Source organism: Syngnathus typhle, linkage group LG4 (genome assembly GCF_033458585.1).
Source record: "Syngnathus typhle isolate RoL2023-S1 ecotype Sweden linkage group LG4, RoL_Styp_1.0, whole genome shotgun sequence".
Lineage (NCBI taxonomy): Eukaryota > Metazoa > Chordata > Actinopteri > Syngnathiformes > Syngnathidae > Syngnathus > Syngnathus typhle.
This window is the reverse complement of record NC_083741.1, coordinates 4,304,324-4,326,009: the sequence shown is the minus strand read 5'-3', so window position 1 is coordinate 4,326,009 and position 21,686 is coordinate 4,304,324. Positions and strand designations below refer to the sequence as shown.

Sequence of the window (21,686 nt, the reverse complement as noted above, 5' to 3'; positions counted from 1 at the left end):
CGCAGCAGCTTCATCCTCACAGTGAAGGAGCACGAGGTGAGGCGCACTCTGCGGACCATCAACTCGAGGAAGGCTGGGGGTCCTGACGGCGTCACTGGGCGTGTCCTGAAGGACTGCGCAGATCAGGTGGCTGGAGTCTTCACAAAGATTTTCAACCAGTCCCTTACCGAGTCCACCGTCCCATCCTCTTTAAAATCCTCCACTATAGTCCCCCTGCCCATGAAACGCTACATCACCAGCCTTAATGACTACCGGCCAGTCGCACTCACCCCGGTGGTCATGAAGTACTTTGAAAAGCTGGTACGGGGTCACATCACAGCACTCCTGTTCAGAGGTTTTGACCCGCACCAGTTTGCCTACAGGGCAAATAGATCCACAGAAGACGCAGTAGCTACAGCCCTCCACGCTGCACTGTCCCACCTGGAGCAGCCGGGGAGCTATGTGCGGATGCTCTTCGTGGACTTTAGCTCTGCTTTTAACACCATCCTCCCCCACAGACTGGTGGACATACTGGAGGGCCTGGGACTTCCACATAATACTTGCAGGTGGATTAAGAGCTTCCTGACGGGTCGCAGCCAGAGGGTGAGAGTGGGCCGTCATACATCCACACCTCTCAGTCTTGGTACTGGCTCCCCACAGGGCTGCGTACTGAGCCCACTGCTTTACACGCTCTACACACATGCATGCACCCCCGCCCACCGCAGCAACACCATCGTGAAATTTGCGGATGACACAACCGTGGTGGGGCTCATCTCAAAGGGAGATGAATCTGCCTACAGGGACAAAGTGGTCCAGCTATCGGAGTGGTGCGGAGAGAACAATCTGCTCCTAAACACGGCTAAAACCCAAGAACTGGTCATTGATTTTAGGAGGAAAAATAAAACGGACATTGCACCACTTATCATCAACGGGGTCTGTGTGGAGAGGGTGTCCTCCTTCCGCTACCTGGGTGTCCACATCGAGGAGGACTTCACCTGGGGCGTGAACACCTCTGAGCTGCTTAAAAAGGCCCAGCAGAGACTCTATTTCTTAAGGGTGCTGAGGAGGCACAGCATTACACAAAGACTGCTGGTGTCCTTCTATCGCTGCTCCATAGAAAGCACTTTAACGTACTGTATATGTGTTTGGTACTCCAGCTGCACTGCTGCTGAGAGGTAAAAACTCCAAGGGGTCATCAACACAGCACAGAAGATCATTGGCTGCCCTCTCCCCACACTGGAAGACCTACACAGAACCCGCTGTCTCAAAAGAACACAGAACATTCTGAAGGACACTTCCCACCCTGGCCACGCCCTTTTCGAACTGTTGCCATCAGGTAGACGCTACAGGGCAATTAGGTCAAGGACTAGCAGATTCGCCAACAGTTTTTATCCTACAGCGGTATTCGCATTAAATGCAGCTAAACGTAAATGATTATGTCTGTGTATGTTCTTCTGTGGGTTTTAGCTTGTATTTTATAAAATATTTTTATTCTATTTATTCTATTTTTTTTTATCTCATGCGCGGATCGGTTGGCACTTTTTAAATTTCGTTGTACATGTGACAATGATAAATAAAGATCTATTCTATTCTATTCTATTCTATTCTATTCTATTCTATTCTATTCTATTCTATTCTATTCTATTCTATTCTATTCTATTCTATTCTATTCTATTCTATTCTATAGTGGCAGTTACGGTGGCGTTCAAGGGGAGAAGGGAGTGTCTCATCAGCCAGAGTTTTGCCAACTAAACAAGCAGCTGCATGTGATGCTTCCCACCAGACAGGGAGACCACAGCTGGCTTCGAGGGTACCTCGCTGATCCTGGCGGTAACATTATACTTGTCTAAAAAATTAAACCATGCAAGTCTTAAGTACACACACCTTTAAGTTTAAGCCAAGTCTTTGTATGATTGCAAGCACTCGCTTGCATGGTGAGAGGGAAAATTGTTGAAAGCAGTGTAGTGACAATCCGTCTGCCTATCTACTGTTGGCATAGTTGAAATAAACACTCCTGCTGCTTGATAGATCAATGATATCCAATATTCTGTCCAGCTTGCGTACCCTCATCACCAAGTGAGATGTGAATTCACTTGGACAGAATGTAGACGGATAAACACTGCTTTTATCGCTACGCTCTTGTAGTCTTTGGTATGCTGGCGCTACTTTACAGCCAATGTGGCTGCGTAAACAGGAATAGTCAGGTGACGTCCAGAGGTCTTAGACCCCTGCAAAGTAAAACATCTAGCGCGGCCGCCTAAAAACGCTGGGAAGCATATTTCAACAGAATACTTACATGAGAATGGATTGGAAAAGTCATTTGAGTAAATATTTGAGTAAAGTAAACTCTCCACGACCGTAAATGTTACTTCGAAAAGTTTATTCTGATTGATGAAACAATATTTACCGACCCCCATGCCCTAACTCACTGGATGGACAATTTAACAGGACAGCCCACCATGCAATGGTTGGACATTGACACCTACCTGATTTTTTTTTAATATAATTTTTATCCTAAACGCCTATTAATTCATTAGAATAATAATAATATAATAATAATAATATTGCACGCCCCACTTTTCAATTTATTTGTTAAAAAAGTTTAAATTATCCAATAAATTTCGTTCCACTTCACGATTGTGTCCCACTTGTTGTTGATTCTTGACAAAAAATTAACATTTTATATCTTTATGTTTGAAGCCTGAAATGTGGCAAAATGTTGAAAGGTTTAAGGGGACCGAATACTTTCGCAAGGCACTGTAGGTTTTTGGAGGTCTAAAAATGGCAAAACTTAATTAAAAGCTGCACACACATCGGGCCTGCCAAAAACATATTGTGTTAGCCTGCCAAACCAGATCATAAAGACAGAAATTGGCAATATGTCGGGAAAGAGTGGTGCCGGGCGACCAAATGCAGCTTGAACCAGGGTTTATTGAAGGGAAAAGGAGTTGGACGGGAGGTAGGTGGGGAAACGAAGACACAGAACAGATTCTGACCATGAGCCTCCAGACAAGACCGGGGGAATATAGACGAGCAGGACAGGAACACTAGGCGCGGACACATATTGGAGACAACAGTGGACACCGACAAGGAGAAACACACGGGCAGCGTTTAAATACATCAGATAACAAGGGGGAGCAGGTGACAGACATTACGATAAAGAAGGGGTGTGGCTGAGGAAAGTTACCGGCCGAGCGTCTCTGGCACGGCACGTGACACAATATCTCTGGAACCAAATCCCTCACCGGGAAAATAAAAACTCATTTCATTTTGGGGACAAAGGAGAAAACCTGAGAGGTCACCACTGATGAGGTTGTAAACGTGTGCAAAAACTCATTAAACTTTGCACAAACAGCAGGCCTGTTGTTTATCGTGAAAAAAGTCAAATATTAATATGCCTACCAATGCGAGTATCCCAATGTGCCACTACCACAACAAGGCCAGGATCGAGACCTTTAGCACTTGGAGCTCTATTTTTACTTAGATCTGATTTTATTTCCTTATTGTATTTATAGACCCATGTAGATTTGACAAGAAATGTGCATGCAATAAGAACTGGCTTCTGTACTGTGTTTGAGTCAATGATATAAACTGCTATATTGGAGAAATAATTCTCAGTGTTGCAAACATTACAGACAAGACAGAGTTGACCCGGTTTTTCGTCGCTGACCTTGTAAATAATCCGCTGTGGTGCTCCTTTAATTTGACAAGCGATAGCCAAGGTTAACGCAGGCAATTGGAGCTTGCAAACAATTAATCTAACTCTTTTAAGCAGAGCAATATTTCCAATGACATGTTCTCCCCAGGCCCGCGTGGGTTTTCTCCGGGCACTCCGGTTTCCTCCCATATCCCAAAAACATGCTTGGTAGGCCGATTGAAGACTCCAAATTGTCCCTAGGTGTGAGTGTGAGTGCAAATGGTTGTTTGTCTCTGTGTGCCCTGCGATTGGCTGGCAACCGGTTCAGGGTGTCCCCCGCCTACTGCCCGATGACGGCTGGGATAGGCTCCAGCTCACCCGCAACCCCGTGGGGACTAAGCGGTTCAGAAAATGGATGGATGGATGGAATATTTGCAATGAATTGTATGAATTACCTGCACATTAAAAAGTTAGTTTTTTTGCCTTTTTGGGCGGCTTAATGGTATGGGATATTGTTGAAATCTTTCTTTAAATAAGGCTGTTAAAGAGTCTAATTGAAAGAGATGCGTTACTCACCATGAAAGCCATCATGGCTATAGTAGTCAAGTAAGCTGGCAGTCTGTCAGTGCATGTCAGCTTCACTTTCTCATCCTAACATAAAACATACGTAGAGTAAAAACACAGCAACATACGTAAAAACACTGGATCTGGATCTGACTGGATTACTGAAATGTTGAAAATATGTTTAAAAGTAATGTGTGTGATTTTAAACACACAGTTCTCAAATATACAAGTGCACATACTCCTTTGGAGCATAGCTAATTCAGCCTCAAGCAACCATGTAGAGCCAACTAGAGTATAGCAGAGCCAACTGAGAAATATGTCAAGGGACTGTGGCAGAGTTTTCTTCAAAAACAGAGCGTAAATGCTAAATTCCCAATATTTTTTATACACACGCACGCATGCACGCACGCACGCACGCACGCACACACACGCACACGCACACAAGCTAATTACAATTTAAACAAATGTGGAATCAGCATGGGAGACTCTCTCTAAATCATTGCAGAAATCAATCAACTGATGGAATTATCATTATCATTTTAGGAATATGTGAATAGCCCCCAGTCACCATCACACAACAGCGCACACAAGCACAAATATCCCGCTACGCCCTGTTGTTTTGTCTTAAATTCTAGTCAAATACCAAAACAAAGAAAACTCCACCCATGCACACAGTTAGACTTTAATGAAAATCGTAATGAAAATTATGTAGCAAAGTAATGAAATTATTTTATTACTTGAAACTACCGAAAACACTGTCTCACCTCCTGATTCCCTATGCAAAGTATATGTCTCATCTGAAGATCCTCAAGGTTATTTTTTTTCTTCATTTATTTTTTTGTAGAAATAATGATTATTAACTTTTCTTTGATCAGTCAAATATGCTTTGTTTAAGTTGATAAAGTACATTGTATACATAACCGTGGACAAAATGGTTGGTATCCATCAGTTAAAGAAAGAAAACACACAGTGGACACAAAATCCCAAAGTAATAAATAAATAAATAAATAAATAAATAAATAAATAAATAAATAAATAAATAAATAAATAAATAAATAAATAAATAAATAAATAAATAAATAAATAAATAAATAAATAAATAAATAAATAAATAAATAAATAAATAAATAAATCAAACATTTACTTTACAACAATAATATGTACTATGCATCCCCGCTAATCTCAACAGGGCTTTCCAATTCATATGCATTTGTTAATTGTCCAGAAAAATCCTGTAACTGTAAATGACATCACAGTGCCTGTTACACTTTACAAGTGTGTGTGTGTGTTTTCCATCAGCACACAGGGCATGTGATGCGTCAGTGCAGTAGTGTTGGAGTAGTAGTGGTTGGGGTTTGTGCATGCTGCCTCTGCTTGCCACTTTTCTGCTTTCAGCTACCGCCACTAGCGAGCTCTCTGTTTCCGGGGGTGAAAAGAGGAGCCGAGTACATAAGCCTCCTCAACCGGTACACAGCCTCTCCATTGCCAAGACTTGCACACGCCTCCTCATGGCCACACACGGCAACTGGCACCCTGCGGTCCCAGGCTAAGTTGTGCAGGATCTCGGAGCAGCAGTGGGCCCCAGAGATGCGGCATCTAGGCCCACCGGTGTGTGGACACGCCCTACTGCCCATCAACCACTGTCCCGGCTGTGGGTAAACAGCTCCAGCTATGGGTAAATAGTGAAGACCTCAACGGTGGACCAGGCGGAGTATGATGGCTGACCTAAGGGGAGGCATCACAACGGCTGGGAAGGGGGATGAAGGCTGCAGAAGAAAATGGTCACCAGTCGTCTTGGTCTCCATGTCACTGGATTCTGACCACGATCTGTCAAGGACAGTGTGGTGACTGTCTGTGCACCAGTCTCCCCACTTTAAACAAAGTCACGCACAGGCGTCTTTTTCAGGGAATCCACCTCATATCCCGGATTAAAGTCCTGTGGCGACCAGTAAGTGGCAACGGTGGCAGGATTGTGAAATCTGGAAGCCCCTAGACACAAGCTGGCACATCAGGCGGTGGATTTTAGATGATCGTTGAGCTCTTGGATCGAGGCAGAAAGAGCTCTTAGGTAGCTGCATCCACGACTGAGCAGCCCTGTTTAGGATTCACTCTGCTCACCCCTAACGGGGAAGGGGCTAGAAAAGGTGCCCTAAACATAGCCTGCCTCAAACCTCTCGACTGGATTACCGCGTTCAGAGGGATCACCATTATGCGGTCAAAAACACAGAAACATGAATTTTGGAGCCTGGAATGTGCTCACAACTAATGGACAGTGTAACCAGTGATAGGCCGGAGAAGAGAACCGCCATCGTTGCCAGGGAACTGAGAAGATGCCGAATTGACTCGACATAGCTGCTCTTTCAGAAACCTGACGGGCAGTGGAAGGTCATCTGAAGGAGGAAAAGGGTGGATACACTTTCTTCTGGAAAGGAAAGGCCACATATGAGCCTAGGATCCATGGGGTTGGTTTTGCCATCAAGAACCAACTGATCAGTCAGCTGTCTGAACTCCCTCTGGGAATCAGTGAGCGCCTGATGACCCTCCGTCTGGTGCTGGCCAACAACCAGACGGCAACAGTTCTTAGTGCTTATGCACCTACCCTCGTTTCCGATGAGGAAGAAAAAGAGACCTTCTATGCCTGTCTGGATGAGGTATCGTCAAAACCCCCCGGGAGGACAAGATCATTATGTTGGGAGATTTCAATGCCAGAGTGGGCCTCTGGAAGGGCACCATTGGAAAGGAAGGCATTGGAAACATCAACTCTAACGGGGTTTTGCTTCTTAGCAAATGTGCTCAATACGACCTTACCATCACCAATACCATCTTTCGCCAGAAGAACAAACTCAAAGGTTCATGGCGACACCCTCGCTCTAAACAATGGCATCTTATTACTCAGTACTCAGTAATTATAGGCCAGTTTCAAACCTCCCATTCATAGCAAAACTTCTTGAAAAAGTAGTAGCGCAGCAGCTTATTGATTACATGGTCGCCAATAATCGATATGACACTTTTCAGTCTGGTTTTAGAGCTAATCATTCCACTGAGACAGCACTTGGTAAAGTGACTAACGATCTCCTCATAGCTATGGATTCAAACACTTCGTCTGTACTGTTACTACTCGATCTTAGTGCTGCCTTCGACACTGTAGACTTCGATATTTTATTAGGGCGTCTTAAAAGTTATGTTGGTATTTCAGGGTCAGCACTAGGCTGGTTTCATTTCTATCTATCAAACAGGACGCACCGAGTGGTCCATGGTAATGCGTCCTCGGAGCTCTATAATGTTACATGTGGTGTCCCACAGGGATCGGTTCTCGGACCAATTCTTTTTAATATTTATATGATTCCGCTTGGGGACATAATACGTAAATATAATATTAGTTTTCAATGCTATGCGGATGACACCCAATTATATATGCCGTTATCGATGACAGATCCCCGGGATTGTTGTAATCTTGAGGCGTGCCTTGCGGAGATCAAGCAATGGATGTCTCTCAACTTCCTTCGTCTTAACCCAGATAAAACTGAGATGTTGATAATTGGTCCAACTCGTTATCAACACTTATTCAAGGAAACCGCTATAACTATAGATAACCGTACTATCACTCAAAGCGATACTGTAACTAATCTCGGGGTAATATTTGACCAAACTCTCTCCTTTCAAAAGCACATTAAGAATATAACCAGAATTGCGTTTTTTCACCTTCGTAATATTGCAAAGATTTGTCCGATCCTCTCGACCGGTGATGCGGAAACTATTATACATGCGTTCGTCACGTCGCGCCTGGACTACTGTAATGTACTATTTTCGGGTCTTCCTAAGTCCCGCATCAAAAGTCTACAGTTAGTACAAAATGCTGCTGCAAGGCTGCTCTCTCGGACAAGAAAATTTGATCACATTACCCCAATACTAGCCAACTTACATTGGCCTTTAACTAACCTGTAGTGGCCGATTCGGCTGGAGTTTGTTTTCTCTCCCTCTCCACCCCCTCCCTCCCCCCTCCCCGGCCGGGGAGGTGGTTAGGTGGCACCCATGCTGACAGCGGCTATCTGGATTCTCGTGGGCCAATTCAGGATGGGGGAACTGCAGCTCAACCTCCTCGAATACACTGCCAGGACAATTGAGGGCTCCTTCGGCAGCCCTCTGCTATGACATGGAGATCCACTTTTTATTTAATTGATTTTCATGTTGTATCATTTGTGCCCTCTCTGCATCCATTCCAACCTGATGATCCTGAAAGGGGGATCCTTCCATCTGTGGTCCCTTCTCAAGGTTTCTCATTTTCCCCCGGTAGGGGTTTTTAAGTTTTTCCTTGCCCTTTTGGGAGCTTAAGATCAGGGGATGCTTTGAGAATAATTGTCAATTTCTGTCTATGTGAAGCCCTTTGAGACTGCTTGTGATTTAGGGCTATACAAATAAACTTGACTTGACTTGACTTATTGACTATGTCATTGTCAGAGCCAGGGATCAGCGCGACGTGAGCATCACAAAAGCCATGATGGATTCAGAGGCCTGCTCGACAGATCACCGCCTGATACTATCCACGATGTCCATCAGACTCAAGAGGAAGAGAAGACTGCAAAAGAAGCAGAGCCGGCAGAGACTAAACCTTGAGAGCCTGAACGAAACTGCCACACTGCAGCTGTTTCAGGCCTCTCTTGGAGAAAGCCTCAATCAGGAATACCCTGTGGACATTGAAGAACACTGGAGCCTGCTCAAGTCTTCCATCCTTGATGCCTACAGTGCCACTCTCGGGTACAAGTCCAGAAAGCTTCAGGACTGGTTTGTTGAGAACGGCACAGAGATAGAACAGCTCATCTCCAAGAAAAGGGAAACCTTTCGTGTCTGGCAAAATGTCATCACCTTCAAAGCAAAGAGACAGGCTCACACGAGAGCCAAGGCTGACGTCCAGAGTGAGGCAGATTAAAAACCCCTGGTGGACCGAAAGGGTACTGGAAATCCAGAGTTTGGCACACTCTGGTGACACCAGAGGCTATTTCAGTGCTATTAAGGCTGTCTACGGCCCAAGCCATCGCAGCCAAAAAAACCTACGCTCTAAGGACAGGCAGGAGCTGTTGAAGGACAATGAGTCCATAAACAACCGGTGGAGAGAGCACTTTAAGGAACTCCTCAACCGTGACAGCACAACTCAGTCAGATTTCCTCAGTCACATCCCTCAGAGTCCCATCAGGGAAGACACGGGTGAACCTCCCAATTTAGCAGAGGTCCAAGATGCCATCAGGAGCCTGAAGACAACAAGGCCTCTGGGCCAGATGGGATCCCAGCTGAGGTCCTAAAGGAAGGTGGACCAGAGCTCCAGCGCCACCACCATGCCTTCCTTCTGAAAGTCTGGGAAAAAGAAGTACCGTAATTTTCGGACTATAAACCGCAGTTTTTTCATAGTTTGGGTGGGGGGGCGACCTATACTTATATACCGTTTTTTTCCATGTATAATGTGCCCCCATGTATAATACGCACCCTAAAAATGGCATGTTGATGCTGGAAAAAAGCCTGTACCCATGTATAATACGCACCCAAATTTTGACTCCTACTTAAGTCGGTAAACGTAAAAATTTTTCAGAAAAAAGATTTTATGGCTGGTGCGACTTATACTCCGGAGCGATTTATAGTCCGAAAATTACGGTACTGCCCTCGGAGCACAGGGACACTCTAATAGTGAGTTTTCAAGAAAGGGGACAAAGCGGATTGCGGAAACTATAGGGGTATCTCACTCCTTTCAACTGTTGGCAAAGTACTTGCTCGTGTTCTTGCCAATCGCCTACTGCCACTGTCTGAGAAAGTTCTTCCAGAAACGCAGGGCGGTTTTCATCCGTCTTTCATCCATACATCTGCCCGCGGGCACCAGGTCGTCCGTGAGGACCGCATGAGTCGCCCGCAGGACTGTTCTAAAATTTGCTCAAATAGCGGCACTTGTCAGTGAGCTGCATCTATTTATTTTACAGTCAAACCTCGGTTTTCGAACGTCCCGGTTCTCGAACAAATTTGAACAAAAAATTTGAGATTTTTTTGCTTTGGTTGGCGAACAAAATTCGGAGGTCGAACCTCGCGAGATGAGCCGGGAGGACCCGAGAAAACCCGACCGCGCGGCCCGGATGCCGACTGACTCTCTTGTTATTGTATTTTCGTTACTTTGAGGATTGTATTGACCTTCATGCCTCCAAAGAAAGCAAGTGGGAGCAGTAAAGCCATTCTAAAACACAAAGACGCCCTTAAAACAATGCGACAGTGAGCGCCCGGCGCGCTGCGGTTGCGCGATCGGACCAAATTGAGCTCCCTGCGCACTGAGGTCCACTTATATTTTGGAAAGTACATCAGGACTTTAAAAATATTTTCTAAATTTTAGCAACGGCTCTGTCACAATAATGCGACCAGCGCGGTGCAGTTGCGCGGTCGGCGACTACCACAGGGAATCCCAATTTGGTACAGAACTGATGGCAGGCTCTTCAACCTTAACAGGTTCAAAGCCAAAACCATGATCAGAACCACCACGATCATGGAGCTCCAGTATGTGGACGATAATGCCATTGCAGCACACTCTGCAGAAGACCTCCAGGGCATCCTGAACTCCTTTGCTAAGGCATACAGAGCCCTGGGTCTGACCATGAACATCAAGAACACCGAGGTGCTACATCAACCCCTCCCCAACCAGGCATCTACTCCGCCCATCATAAATGAGGACAACACTGCACTTGAAAATGTTGACCACTTCCTCTACCTCTGCAGCCTTCTCTCCTCCAAAGCGGACATTGACTCTGAGGTCAACCATCGCCTGAGCTGTGCCAGTGAAGCGTACGCCAGACTCTGGAAAAGAGTCTTTGAAGACAGAGACCTCCGGGTTGACACCAAGTTCCTGGTTTACAAAGCTGTGGTTCTCCCCACCTTACTTTATGGGGCAGAATCATGGACAACCTATCGCAGGCACCTAAGAGCTCTTGAACAGCACCACCAGAGAACCTTGAAGGAAATACTGTGGATCAAATGGGAGGACAGACGCACAAACACCAGCGTTCTGGAGGAAGCCAGGATACCGAGCATCACCACCTTAATAATGCAGCACCAACTCCGATGGACAGGACATCTGATCCGCATGGCTGACACCCGCCTCCCCAAACAGATGTTATACTCCCAGCTGGAGAGAGGTCCGCGAGCCCCAGGTGGGCAAAAGAAACGTTTCAAGGAAAACCTCAAGACCAATCTCAAGAAATTCCAAATAACATCTCAGGACTGGGAGCGCATCGCCTTGAACAGGAACAGCTGGAGGGCAGCGGTGCAAGATGGTGCAGCACATCACGAAAAGGAACTCCGCCGTGTCGCAGAAACCAAACGACAACTCCATAAGGAAAGACAAAAACAGGCTCCAGCACGATCACAACCCACCACCACTTTCCCCTGCCCACACTGCACAAAAATATGTGGATCCCGGATCGGGCTCTATGCCCACCTGCGGACCCACAAGTAGACGACCCCAAAAAGAAGACAGTCATACTCATCCCGAGTGATGATGATGATAAGTTTAAAGACATGATGCTAATTAGAGGGCACACCTCGGTTGAATATCTCTCCATGCTCAAAATATTTTCCATCTTTCCTAGGGGTACCATCATTTTTAACTTGCATTGATTAATTTTCATATTTAAACATTTTGTGATTTACAAGTTATTTTTGTGACCACTGTGGGTTTTTCTTTCAATAGGACAGGAGCATCAATGATTTTGCGCATATAGTTTTAATGGGGTAGTGTTTATCAAGTGTGATTCACAGTCAAAAGGTTTTGGGTTTACGGTGTCTTTACTGTGCCATAGATGTGCATCTACTATGTGAGAATTGTTTCTCTCCATGAGCCCTACGATTGATTGGTGCCCAGTGCAGCATGAATCCTGCCTCTCGCTCAAAAGTACTTTGTAGACCTCGCTTATGACCCTAAATAGAATAAGCATTACACATTATAGACTACAAATGACGTCGCAGGACATCTTTGAGATTATAGCATTTAATCTGTTATAGATTGATGGAAAAAGTAACATTTATTCACATTTACTCTACCTTAGCCATTGAATTTTCCAGTCTCTTTGCTTTTTGCATGACACGGAGCTCATACTCGGCTCGGCTGTGGTCCTGAAAAAGACATCCGTTAATCATGTTCATTAACCTCGAAGGTTGGGATATATATATATACACGTATATATGTATATATATATATATATATATATATATATACACATATATATGCATGTATACACAATATACATGTGTATATTTATATACACAATATAAATTGTGTATATATATATATATACATATATATACACACCACACACGTCTCCAGACACACGCTTTGATTACAGTATAGAAAACTGACACTATCACACCCTTTACTCATCAATATTTCCCTACATTCACAACATCACTAACATAGTTATAATTCACAGGACTAATGCCACCTTTTGCTGAAATGTATCCGCTGAGAGCAAAATAATATTTACTTAATATTCCATGTTTACAGAATGTTTACATCAGTGGTTCTTAACCTGGGTTTGATCGAACCCTAGGGTTTCGGTAGGTCGGTTTCAAGGGTTTGGCAGAGCCTCCACTGCGGAGGTCCGAACACACCCGTATGTCGTGTAAATTTGTGGTGATGCAGAAGTCACACTGATGTCCTGGTATGTAATTTTTTGTGAGTTCATGCATTGTGTTGGTTTAGTTCTTTGCATGGCTCATTTTGTGCATCGGTAAAAAAATCTGTCTTAAATTTTATTTTATTTTTTTTATTTTTACTAAAGAGGGGTTTGGTGAATGTGCATATGAAACTGGTCGGGTTCGGTGCCTCCAACAAGGTTAAGAACCACTGGTTTACATGCAGCCATGCACCCACGTAGCAGTCTGCAGTAACAAATGGAAAGCAGAAAGTGAAAAGCAAAAACTGCAGGGATAAGAAATCCAAAATTTGAAAATAATGCTCCAATAAAGAAGTGTATAAGGTTGGGAAGCATTGTCGGAAAGGCAAAAGATAACAGAGATCACAAAAGTAGTAAAACTTGCAATGATGTCTGACTACTAAAAAGTGTTTCTAGTGGTAAAAGGTAAAGCAAGTCAAACCTTGTGTTCCTCCTGTAAAGTACACCATAAACAGAAAAGGGACAACATGTCAGCCATTGTTTGTATGATTATACATTAATTCATACATTACATTAGTCAACTGTTTTAGAAATACAGTTGTGGCAAAAAATATTGATGTAGTAGGCAACATTTGGTGATATTTTGTAACTTTCTCTGAAAAAGTTTTTTGGTGTTCTCCCTGGAATTACACACTACATTGATTTTAAACACTACATTTCTACTCATATAGTATGAATACTAAGTAGTCTTGAATTAATAAATTAGGCATTACACTGTTTTATAGCACATTTGGCACATTCATAGCACACAAGTGCTATGAATATAATTTGTTCATTTCCCAAATTATATACACAATGTATATTCTCCTTAACACCAATTACAATTTTGCATCATCTTATAATTTCATTTTACTATTTCACCATGTTGAATGTTGGTGCAATTATGAGGCAGTTTAAGTGTCTCAATACCAACATACAAAACAAGCACCCCTTGCTTTAACTGTTGTCGAGGCATGTGAAGGCTACGCTGTCTCGTTGTTACAATTATGCTATCAGAACCAATTAAAAGCAACTTTTTTCATAGATTTTTACTGTTCACAAAATTATGTTAACGAACTAATAATCCCAATATTTTATGGAATCCTTTTTTGTCACGTGACTGTAAATGATACAAAATTGGTGCAAAAAGAATCTAAACCCAAACAGAGATTTTCAAAATTCTGGGCAACTTTTTAAAAATATGTATTATGCTTCAGCTCACCTCCTCTTCCTCTCCATAGCCTGTCAGGTCCCAGACATAGTTAAGTCGCATCTGTCGTCTCTTCCAGTGCTCCATGAAGAGAACGGCTATATAATAAAGCATACACAGCTAAATGTAAAACTCACAATAAAGAATATAAGGGTTGCATAACTGCAGATGTTTAACTCAAAACTAATAAGCTGAAAGTCTTGTAGACTTGTTACTGATGACCTTAATGACATACGTACAATAGGTAGTAGGGTTATATTTCAATAGCATAGTCGGGGGCCGGCGCTCGCCCGGGTGGCTGTCCAGGGACGGTGGATGGGGCTCGGATGTGGCTTTTACGCACGTCCGGTCCTACTCTAAGGAGCTCTCTTTCTCCTCCATGGATGGAAGTCGAGGGCCGGCGCTCGGCCGGGTGGCTGTCCGGGGACGGTGGATAGGGCTCGGTCATGGCTTTTACGCACGCCCGGTCCTATTCTATGGAGCTCTCTTCCACTTCCGTGGCTGGAAGTCCACGCCGCCACACGCCTGGAAGTTTTTTTGTTAAATAAAGAGCCGTTTACCAAACCCACGTCTTTCCTTGTACTTTGTTAACGCTACAATCTAGTTATATACTAGATCTGTGGAATAACGACAAGGCCGACGTCAGGGCGCACGCGCGGCGTTGTTGACAAAGGACGAGGAATTTGATCGACGGATTTAATGATTTAGAGTGCACAGATGGTTTGATAATATTATTGCTTATATAATAGTTGTTTGATTTCTAATTTATATATCGTTATATGGGCCTGTGGAATATTTTGAAATGCAAGCGCCGTCAGCGGCGCGCACCCATTGTTGACATAGGACGATCGATGGATTTAATGAATTGGAGTGACACAGATGGTTTTATAAACGTGTTATTTATGTAATAGTTATTTTTAAAGAACTGAATGTCACGTCAGGGCCGTTCTCAGCTCTTCGTTTGTGTTTATGTCACGTTAGCATACCTATCGTTTAGCCTGTTGTTCGTTCATGACTGTTCTTGGTTTTGGATTTTGTCGAATATATTGCCCCCCAAAATGCGATTTATACTCCGGAGCGACTTGTGTTTTTTTCACTTTTTTGGGCATTTTATGGCTGATGCGACTTGTACTCCGGAGCGATTTATAGTCCAAAAATTACGGTAATTCTGATTCTGATTAATCACCACCTTGCGTTGTAATTGTAACTACTGAAAAAGTGTTCATCCATCCCTTTTCAACACCGCTTAACCTGTTCAGGGTCGTGGAGGGGTGCTAACCCTAACCCAGCTGACATCGGGCGAAAGGCAAATGACACCCTGAACTGGTGGCCAGCCAGTTGCAGGGCATAGTATACAGGCAAACAGTCATACCCACATGTACACCAGGACTCGATCCCACGCTGCCTGCACATTAGTCAGGCGGCTTTTAGTGCAAATCCTATGAGCAAAATAATTTTGAACACACTGTGTTAACTGTCATTTCATCATGTCTGTCCTCCTCTTTTAATGGTGGTAATATTTCAGACTCATAAAGGGACATCTTTAAATAACGTCTACAATAAATGACAACAGAGAAGAGGGAACGTTTTGCTTCTACCAACATTTGTCCTGCCTCACTCCTTTGTTGGTGTCTTGGACTAAAGATTCTGGTGGATGGGTGATGCTACCATTTAAAGATAGGAACCAGGGTTGAGGACAGAGTAGGGTGCAAATAAAGAATTGATATTCAGCGTCTGACTTCTGGTTACCTTGGGAAGCTCTTGGGATTCCCAAGGAAGAACAGCACAAAGTAATTTTGTCGGAGGGAAGTCATGAACAGATTCATAGACTGTTGAAGATGGATACATGGATAGATACTCAAGTGGTATCTTATGTTAGAATCTTGTAAATGACGTATGCTAGAAATTCATCTCGAAATCATAGTCCTTGATAAGCGCAATTTATAATCTTCATACGGTGTAATTTCTCCTCAGAATAGCCCGTGGATAGCACATGATTGTCAGGCCGCCTTATGCATGCTTACTAACGGTGACTCGATCAAGCTACAAGTATCTACAGTAATCCCTTGCTACATCGCGGTTCGTTTATCGCGGTTTCACGACATTGCAGATTTTTTTCTAACCCTAAAAAAAAAATTTAAATTCAAAATAAAACTTCCAAATTGAGGGATTATGGCACGAAAGTTGCCCACACGCCAGCAGAAGGCAGGGAGTGCCCATACAATTGGAGTGCGTAAACTTGTACTTTTTATTAAAACAAAAAACGTTGGAATAATAAGAGTTCTGAAAATATATTTACAGTGTTGTACCTTGTTATAGAATTTTTTTTATAATGACAAAAGAGTTCTAATAACATACTTACAGTATGTACACTTGTACTTTGTTATAAAAAGTTGTTATAATAATAATAAAAGCTGTTCCAAAAATATATTTACAGCATGTGTTAAGAATTATCCATGTTATTTATCTTATTCAGCCGTGCTTTGATTTAAGGTAGGGTGCTTTATTTCGAAGGCCATTTTCAGGCGATAGCACTTCCTGTTTCATGTTTGTATACATGTCAGTTACAGTGATACAGCAGTCATTGACGATGTAAGTGGGTCTCCTAACAAGAGAAATGAACGATCACGTGTCTAAACTTTAGGATAATGTAGTATTGCTCCAAATGTTCGTTTACATTCCTTAAAGCAGACATTGACTTTGACTTTAGTGGTCCGTTTTCGCGTGTTAGCACGATCGCGAATTAGCATCTTTCCGCTAACTCGTTAGCGTGCCCAGAACTTCTTGTTAACATGTTACATGCACACAGGTATAATATTTATATTTTCAGTATTTATACAAAATCTTCTGTGTTATTTATAGTATCAATGTACTATTTACATGTTTGAAACAATTATCTAATGTTCTATTAATAAAATATGCACTTAAAGGATTTCATATACCATATTTTTCGGACTACAAGTCGCGTTTTTTTTTCATAGATCGGGTGGGGGGACGACTTAAGAGTGACTTCTATGTGAATTTTTTCACAAATTTTCAAAATTCAAAAGTGAAACGGCGATAAACGAACTGCGATGTAGCAAAGGATTACTGTAATTTGAATTTCAAGTGATGTCAGCGGCGCGGCGGTTGTTTACACAAAGGACAAAGATTCGATCAAGGGATGACGAAGATGACGAAGGGCCCCACGATCATTAGCGTCATTAGCGGCTTTGTTTGTAAGTGACATGGAGGACGAAGAGTTTGGAGGATTTAATGATTTGGAGTGACACAGAAGGTTTGAAAAACTGTTATGGCTATTACGCACGCCCGGTCCTACTCTACTGAGCGCTCTTTCACCTCCATTGATGGATGTCGGGGGCCGGCGCTCGGCCGGGTTGCTGTCCAGGGACGGTGGGTGGGGCTCGGACATGGCTTTTACGCACGCCCGGTCCTACTCTACGGAGCTCTCTTTCACCTCTGTGAATGGAAGTTGGGGGCCGGCGCTTGGCCGGGTGGCTGTCCGGGGACGGCGGATGGGGCTCGGACATGGCTTTTACGCACACCCGGTCCTATTCTATGGAGCTCTCTTCCACCTCCGTGACTGGAAGTGCCACCTCCGGGGATGGAAGTCCACGCCGCCACACGCCTGGAAGTCAACGCCGGTCCTTGGGGCCGTGTGGCGGTGAACTATTTTAGTTATAGTTATTTGATATATTTTATTCTGTGTAGCAACTTGGATATGTTTTTATCGTTACAGTTCAGTAGTTGTTGTCTCGTTGAACTCTTGTTTCATTGAATAAAGAGCCGTTTACCAAACCCACGTCTTTCTTTGTACTTTCTTAACGCTACAATATAGTTATATACTAGATCTGTGGAATAACGACGAGGCTGACGTCAGGGCGCACCCGCGACGTTGTTGATAAAGGACGAGGAATTTGATCGATGGATTTAATGATTTGGCCCCATCAAAGCCCGAAAAGGAAATGTGGGTCCCCCTTCCCATGGGCTCACCACCTGTGGGAGGGGCCAAAGGGGTCGGGTGCAGTGCGAGCTGGGCGGCGGCCAAAGGCAGGGACCTTGGCGGTCTGATCCCCGGCTGCAGAAGCTGGCTCTTGGGACATGGAATGTCACCTCTCTGGCTGGAAAGGAGCCCGAGCTGGTGTGCGAGGCAGAAAAGTTCCGACTAGATATAGTCGGACTTGCCTCCACGCACAGTTTGGGTTCCGGTTCAAGCCCTCTCGAGAGGGGGTGGACTCTCTTCCACTCTGGAGTTGCCCACGGTGAGAGGCGTCGAGCAGGTGTGGGTATACTTATTGCCCCCCGGCTGGGCGCCTGCACATTGGGGTTCACCCCGGTGAACGAGAGGGTAGCCTCCCTCCGCCTTCGGGTGGGGGGACGGGTCCTGACTGTTGTTTGTGTCTATGCACCAAACGGCAGCTCAGAGTACCCACCCTTCTTGGAGTCCCTGGAGGAAGTGCTGGAGAGCGCTCCTTCTGGGGACTCCATCGTTCTACTGGGTGACTTCAATGCTCACGTGGGCAATGACAGTGAGACCTGGAAGGGCGTGATTGGGAGGAACGGCCCCCCCCGATCTGAACCCGAGCGGTGTCCTATTGTTGGACTTCTGTGCTCGACATGGATTTTCTATAATGAACACCATGTTCAAACATAAGGGTGTCCATGTGGGCACTTGGCACCAGGACACCCTAGGCCGCGGTTCGATGATCAACTTTGTAGTCGTGTCATCGGATTTGCGGCCGCATGTTTTGGACACTCGGGCGAAGAGAGGGGCGGAGCTGTCAACTGATCACCACCTGGTGGTGGGTTGGCTCCAATGGTGGGGGAAGATGCCGGTCCGACCTGGCAGACCCAAACGCTCTGTGAGGGTCTGCTGGGAACGTCTGGTGGAATCCCCTGTCAGGAAGAGCTTCAACTCCCACCTCCGGCAGAGCTATTCACACGTCCCGGGGGAGGCGGGGGACATTGAGTCCGAGTGGACCTTGTTCCGCGCCTCCATTGTTGAGGCGGCCGACCGGAGCTGTGGCCGTAAGGTCATTGGTGCCTATCGTGGCGGCAATCCCCGAACCCGCTGGTGGACACCGGCGGTAAGGGATGCCGTCAAGCTGAAGAAGGAGTCCTATCGGGCCGTTTTGGCGTGCGGGACTCCGGAGGCAGATGACAGGTACCGGATGGCCAAGCGGAACCCGGCTTCGGCGGTTGCTGAGGCAAAAACCCGGACGTGGGAGGAGTTTGGCGAGGCCATGGAGAATGACTTCCGGACGGCTTCGAGGAAATTCTGGTCCACCATCCGGCGTCTCAGGAGGGGGAAGCAGTGCAACGTCAACACTGTTTACAGTGGAGATGGTGTGCTGCTGACCTCCACTCGGGACGTCGTGTGTCGGTGGGGAGAATACTTCGAAGACCTCCTCAATTCCACCGACACGCCTTCCATTGTGGAAGCGGGGCCTGGGGACTCTGAGGCGAACTCTCCAATCTCTGGGGTCGAAGCCTCGGTGGCAGGGCCCCAGGGGTGGATGAGATCCGCCCGGATTTCTTAAGGGCTCTGGATGTTGTGGGGCTGTCATGGCTGACACGTCTACAACATCGCGTGGACATCGGGGACAGTGCCTCTGGATTGGCAGACTGGGGTGGTGGTTCCCCTCTTTAAGAAGGGGGACCGGAGGGTGTGTTCCAATTACAGGGGAATTACACTCCTCAGCCTCCCTGGGAAGGTCTATTCAGGGGTGCTGGAGAGGAGGGTCCGTCGGGAGGTCGAACCTCGGATTCAGGAGGAACAGTGTGGCTTTCGTCCTGGCCGTGGAACAGTGGACCAGCTCTTCACCCTCAGCAGGATCCTCTAGGCCCTAGAGTCTAGGGTGCATGGGAGTTCGCCCAACCAGTCCACATGTGTTTTGTGGACTTGGAGAAGGCGTTCGACCGTGTCCCTCGGGAGGTTCTGTGGGGGGTGCTTCGGGAGTACGGGGTACCGAGCCAACTGATAAGGGCGGTTCGGTCCCTGTATCACTGATGCCAGAGTTTGGTCCGCATTTCCGGCAGTAAGTCGGATTCGTTCTCAGTGAGGGTTGGACTCCGCGCCAAGGCTGCCCTTTGTCCCCGATTCTGTTCATAGTTTTTATGGACAGAATTTCTAGGCGCAGCCGAGGCGTTGAGGGTGTCCGGTTTGGGGACCTCAGCATCGCGTCTCTGCTTTTTGCAGTCGACGTGGTGCTGTTGGCTTCTTCAGGCCGTGATCTCCAGCTCTCACTGGAGCGGTTCGCAGCCGGGTGTGAAGCGGTCGGGATGAGGGTCAGCACCTCCAAATCCGAGTCCATGGTCCTCGATCGGAAAAGGGTGGAATGCCCTCTCCGGATCGGGGATGAGATCCTGCCCCAAGTGGAGGAGTTTAAGTATCTTGGGGTCTTGTTCATGAGTGAGGGGAGGATGGAGCGCGAGATCGACAGGCGGATCGGTGCAGCGTCGGCAGTAATGCGGACTTTGTACCGGTCCGTCGTGGTAAAGAGAGAGCTGAGCCAAAAGGCAAAGCTCTCAATTTACCGGTCGATTTACGCTCCTACCCTCACCTATGGTCACGAGCTATGGGTCATGACCGAAAGAACGAGATCCCGGATACAAGCGGCCGAAATGAGTTTTCTCCGCAGGATGTCCGGGCTCTCCCTTAGAGATAGGGTGAGAAGTTCGGTCATCCGGGAGAGACTCGGAGTAGAGTCGCTGCTCCTCCACGTTGAGAGGAGCCAGATGAGGTGGCTCGGGCATCTCATCAGGATGCCTCCTGGACGCCTCCCTGGGGAGGTGTTCCGGGCATGTCCCACCGGTAGGAGACCCCGGGGACGACCCAGGACGCGCTGGAGAGACTGTCTCTCAGCTGGCCTGGGAACGCCTTGGGATGCCCCCGGATGAGCTAGATGAAGTGGCTGGGGAGAGGGAAGTCTGGGAGTCCCTCCTGAAGCTGCTGCCCCCGCGACCCGACCCCGGATAAGCGGAAGAAGATGGATAATAGTTATTTGATATATAATTTATATATCGTTATATGGGCCTGTGGAATATTTTGAAGTACAAGCGCCGTCAGCGGCGCGCACCCGCCCGGCATTGTTGACATAAAGGACGACCGATCGATTTAATTATTTGGAGTGACACAGCTGGTTTGATAATATTATTGCTTATACAAAAAGTTCATTGATTGTTTTTTTATCTGCCATGTAGCACTTTGAGATTCCCCCAAATGTAAAGTGCGTTATAAATATAATTTATTAATTTATTATTGATATATAATTTATATATCGTTATATGGGCCTATGGAATATTTTGAAGTGCTACCGCCGTCAGCGGCGCCCACCAGTTGACATAAAGGACGATCGATGGATTTAATGAATTGGAGTGACACAGATGGTTTTATAAACGTGTTATTTATGTAACAGTTATTTGAATAACTGAATGTTACGTCAGGCCCGTTCTCAGCTCTTCGTTTGTGTTTATGTCACATTAGCATACCTATCGTTTAGCCTGTTGTTTCTCGTTCATGTCTGTTCTTGGTGTTGGATTTTGTCGAATAAATTTCCCCCAAAATGCAATTTATACTCCGGCGCATATACGTGTTTTTTCACGTTATTGCGCATTTCAT

General features: G+C 45.6%; 1 protein-coding gene across 10 annotated transcripts in view; it reads right to left on the bottom strand.

The window, feature by feature from the left end:
* Positions 1 to 21,686, bottom strand: part of ano1a (anoctamin 1, calcium activated chloride channel a) — a 149,160-nt gene that overhangs the window by 53,127 nt on the left and 74,347 nt on the right. For 9 of the 10 annotated variants that reach the window (XR_009714162.1, XM_061276381.1, XM_061276374.1 and 6 more), the window contains 4 exons: positions 14,078 to 14,163; positions 13,298 to 13,309; positions 12,245 to 12,316; positions 4,193 to 4,267 (listed from right to left, as the gene is read on the bottom strand). Coding sequence is in view for 9 of the 10 variants with exons in the window: in XM_061276381.1 (XP_061132365.1) it covers positions 4,193 to 4,267; positions 12,245 to 12,316; positions 13,298 to 13,309; positions 14,078 to 14,163 (245 nt within the window). In the remaining variant the exon portion in view is untranslated. The remainder of the gene's footprint in view (positions 1 to 4,192; positions 4,268 to 12,244; positions 12,317 to 13,297; positions 13,310 to 14,077; positions 14,164 to 21,686) is intronic. The other variant, XM_061276376.1, reaches the window with a different exon arrangement.